A 4,894-nucleotide genomic window follows, 5' to 3' on the forward strand; every position below is an offset into this window, starting at 1 on the left:
TTTTTTTTTTTATAAGAAAAACAAAGGCGTCATTTGGGTGGGGACAACTAGTTATTTTCCCCAGTCTACATTTTCATGTACATATTGAGTACATATTGGGGTCGTATAGTGTTAAATCGTCATATTAGCAATACACAAAATATCAAGAGTGTGGGGCAGCAGACATACTTTACCCGCTCATCTATGCACATGTGTATATTATTATAAAAAAAATGACACTTACTCATATGATTGGCTTTATCGGATGGTATTTCCACATTAATTGGATTTGATTTGTTTTCAGTAGATATCTCGACGTTTGACATGTCAGGAGTTTTATTCTTACGATTTAAATTAAGAGTATAAGAATTATTTACTTTGTCTTCATATTTATTTGTTAGTCTAAGTTTTTTACGTAAATCGTTAACGTCGTCGAGATGAGCTCTCTTCTTTGTTGGAAACATCTTGGGAATTTCAGACTTGTGAATCCTTGAATCATCGTCTTCATCAAATGTTAAAAGATCTTTATAAAATTTTATAATTTTACGTTTATTTGGACGTTTGCCAACATAATAAGAATTTGAACGTATATTGACGAGAATGGAATTTGATTTTCTATGTCCAGTTTTTAGATGGCTTATAGTCTTTTTGGTTTTGTTTTTCATGTTTAACTTTTCGTGCAGAGATATAAATTAAATATCTGACTACAAAAAATCAAATATTAAAGAGGTTTTGGGCAACTTTTGTAGGGTTTTCGGGTTTAAGAAAATTTCCGTGTCCCATCTAAATCGCCCATGACTGTTAAAAAATATTAACTTAAACAATATAAATTTGTAGTCAAGGAAACAAAAAAAAAATTTATATAAAAACAAATAAATTGGAATAGATAATCGCTTTTACATTATGTAAAACGAAATATACATTGGCCATTCAAACTTTTAGCCAGAAAAATTAAAATTAAATTTATTGTTGTAAAAGTTTGTAAAATTTCCATTTTCTTCATACAAATTTTTTTTATTGTTGCATATTATATTTTTATAATTGTATTTGAGATATTGAAATACAAAAATGTGTAAATCGACATAAATAAGTTTCAAAAATTTTAAGGTAGACAAATTAGTTATAAACTCACGTGAAATTAACAAAATATATTTATTAAATGAATATTTTTTTTTAAATAATGATTAATTGTCAGTATTATCAGTCATTCTAATTTGATCAGATATTGATTCTTGTTCTAAACCATTTAATTTCTTGTAAAATAAAAATTATACTAGAATTCAAAATTTTTTTTTAAGATGTAATTTGCAATTTATCAGTCATGGAGTATTTTTTATGTTGGTATGGACCGTTAGTATTTTATTATAAAAAAAATGTATTTTCCATAATTCGAGTAAAAAGATTTTAGTTTTGGCAATTTAACTTTTCTTAACTCTAAATGGTAACTTGATAACTTTATTTTTATCACTAAAATAATCCAGGATAACGTTATTTTTATATAACAATATGTGTTATTCAATGAATAATAAAATTTGTCTGAGTTATATAAAAAAATTATTTTATAAATTTAATTTACATTTATGCAAATTAGTAAAATTGATTTCAATTGCTACACTTTTAATAGTGTAAACATTATGATACGATCACTGACTGATAAAGTTTGAACGAATGTTTCGATGACTTATGATTTCAGGCGTTCCGTATAGGCAAGTTAACTTTCAAGTCCTCGGCAAGTGACGTAAGACGCGCACTGTATTTACCAATCGAGAAAAATTGTGAAACGGTACTAGGGACTCAGGAGGAAAGCAATGACGGTGGGCAATTTGATTTCCGAGACTCGGTAATTTACAAAAAGTTGAAAAAATAGTACCAGGAATTCAGAAGGTGTACACAATTTTTAAGATTACCTTTTTCGATGGCATAGCGTAACATAGTCTCGCTGACTTTCGCCAACGGTCACATGGTGCAATGCTGTGCGTCTAACAGTTAAAGACAACGGCGTAGCGCAATGTCTGTCCATCATTCGAAACGGTTTATGTGTACAACGTCAGGGTGGCACGCGTGCCTCTTCGACACACACATTAACCGTACAAAAGTGCACTACTCCACCAATTTCACGTTTCCTGTATGATGATATGTTCTTGTATCATCGCCTGTATGTCGAAGACCAAGTTATACAATTATAAGCGTTCACCGAATAGCGTTGACCATACTATTTTACATTCTACATACATATTGAAACCTCAGGTATTTTCCTTTCGTTTTATATCATTTTTTTTGAAAATTTAACACTTATTCTGCTGACGGAGGGGATTTAAAATAGCACTTTTTTACAAAAACTAACTTTTTCAACTTAATTTTTGAAAATGTTCCGGAAATACTGCGTCCTTTAAACATATATCAAATTAAAGCTTATTTTATGTACTATAAAATGAAAAAAAAAATTTGTCCCGACGACCTATCTTCTATGCGCAAATGGCTACCGTATTCAAAAATATGCTATTTTTCTATTAAAATTCTAGGTTTTGTATTTTATTTTATTTTAAAATATCTTAAAAGGGGAATACATTGACTTTCATGAATATTATATAATTTAATTGACATAGAATAAAGTTCATAAGACATAAGAAATTAAACTTATTAAATATTTTTTACTTTTTTAAATTTGAAAAAGTAATTTTTAAATTTGATTCAGCTTAAATAGCTAATTTTAACTAACAGTTGCTGAATCGGTAACACTTGTGTCTTACATGCCTAGGGTACGAGGTTCAAATCTGTCCGTAGGCAATAAAATTTTGCATTTTTTTTGAGTTAAAATAAAATTTTCAAATCATTTGATATTTATCTCATTTAGATTCAATAACTTCAATAAATATAAAGAATCCTATCACTATAGTCTCCCCTCGTGAGAAGAAATTTATATTCATGTTAATATTATTTTACTGTGTAGTTTTTTTTGTCGATACGATTTATTTTGCCAACCCTCCATAGACCTACTTTTTTCAACGATACGTCAAATTATTATAATTCGTATTTAGTTTAAGTTATTACTCTTAAAAATCGAAAAAATATTCCTTATTCAAATAAAAAGTAGCTTAACCAGCTTTTTCAATACAAAAAATTAAAATCATTAATTTCTAATATTCTTAAAGTATTTACTGTCGAATTAGATTTGATATGATAAAAGTATTCAATTACAAAAATATACAATTTTACTTTGTAATTTATTAATTTTTTAACTTTATTTGTGTGTGCAAATACCAGTCTATAATATTCCAGATTTTTTTGTAATATGTTGCTATATAAATCATAAATTTAAAAAAAAAATGATTTTTAGTTTCACGTGAATTTAACAATGGATTTTTACAATTATAATCAAATTTTTTAATACGCTCAATTGAGTAAATCTTTTTAACAACTTTGTTTTGATTGGTTCATTTAGTTAAAGCAAATCATTAAAATTAATTAAGTTCTGAATATTTCAATTGCAGAATCTTTTTAAATACCAAAAATTACTTAGAATTGATTATTATGATTCTATTTAAGTGTTCTATTACGAAAAAAATGCAACAAAATAATGAGTTTTTCTGATAAACATACTGTAAATAGTAATTATAAAATTTCCTGATTGCGTATTAGTCTTAAAAATAGCATAGTTTTAATTCTCATAAAATTTTCTATTTAATGATGTCAATTTCAAATTTGTAATTGAGCTAAAAGTTATGGTAACATATTCAATTTTTTTTACTATAAACTTTCACAAATCTTTATCAAAAATTTTTCATCAACTTTAAAGAACCAAAAAAATAGGTTAAGAATGAAAATTTGGACTGATTATTTTTGACATATTAAAAATCAAATCAGTAATAATTTGAAAACAAATTTTTTTTTCTTTTAATTACTATTTTATATGTAATTAGTGATAATATAAAAAATTAGAACTGATAGAAAAAGTTTAATTGCAGATTTGAAATCAACGCGAAAATTTGATTTAGAAATGTATATTTTTGCTTCTGATGAAAGTTCCTTGAAGTCCAGTGCATTCATTTATAGTAACAGTTTTTATTGAAAATTATTGTATCAAGCCCTTTAAATTTTTATACACGTAAAAGTAAAGCAAAATATAACTTCTTTATTATTTTTATAATTTCTACGTTTAAATTACAATATTAAATTATTGAATATCAATTTCATACTAAATTTAATAATTATAATTCATATATTATATTTTAAAATCAAAGAACTACTAATCAGGATATCATCAAAGAAATAAGAGTTGATGTTGCTTTTGGAATAATCCACCAATTTCTCTTAATGAAACACTACCTACAGATTTGCATTGAAGCGTTTCTTATGATAGTGATTTTAATAACTGTCAGATATCATCTATACTTGTCTCATCTATGCCTCGTCTACACTGTGCCTCAACCCCACTGTGCTACCGTTTTTTTTTTATAAAACATCATGTTTTTTTATTTAATATAATATAATTAAAAAAAGTATGAAGTAGTATAATTTATTTGTTTTTCATTTTATAAATTGTTGATTCAGTAAATAAATTATACAAATTTCATCATTAATCAATCCATGTTCAAATCATAAGTTTATGCTACAATGTAGCATAAACTAAAAAACAAGTAATTGACACAGATATACTTGTAATAAAAAGATAATTATAAAAATATATTATCATGTTTGAAGTATTCTTAGCTATTGAAGATCAAGCAGATAAAAATATGATAAAATAGATAAAGTTAAAAAAGAACTTTTACAAATCAAAGACTATTAATTATAAAATAATATAAAAAAACATTCATCACTTATTTAGAAGGTAAACATTATATTACATAAAATATAAAAATAACAAACAAATTGTAGACTATTATTTACATTAAAAATTTTTCAATTATGAAAA

General features: G+C 25.4%; 1 protein-coding gene across 1 annotated transcript in view; it reads right to left on the reverse strand.

The window, feature by feature from the left end:
* LOC126894270 (uncharacterized) overlaps positions 1-719 on the reverse strand; it is a 2,885-nt gene extending 2,166 nt beyond the window's left edge. The window contains exon 1 of the mRNA XM_050665152.1: positions 224-719. Coding sequence (XP_050521109.1) covers positions 224-644 — 421 coding nt within the window. The 5' untranslated portion in view covers positions 645-719. The remainder of the gene's footprint in view (positions 1-223) is intronic.
* Positions 720-4,894: the final 4,175 nt, after the last annotated feature.

The sequence above is a fragment of the Daktulosphaira vitifoliae genome, unplaced genomic scaffold (assembly GCF_025091365.1).
Source record: "Daktulosphaira vitifoliae isolate Bord-2020 unplaced genomic scaffold, ASM2509136v1 Scaffold_1, whole genome shotgun sequence".
Taxonomy (NCBI): domain Eukaryota; kingdom Metazoa; phylum Arthropoda; class Insecta; order Hemiptera; family Phylloxeridae; genus Daktulosphaira; species Daktulosphaira vitifoliae.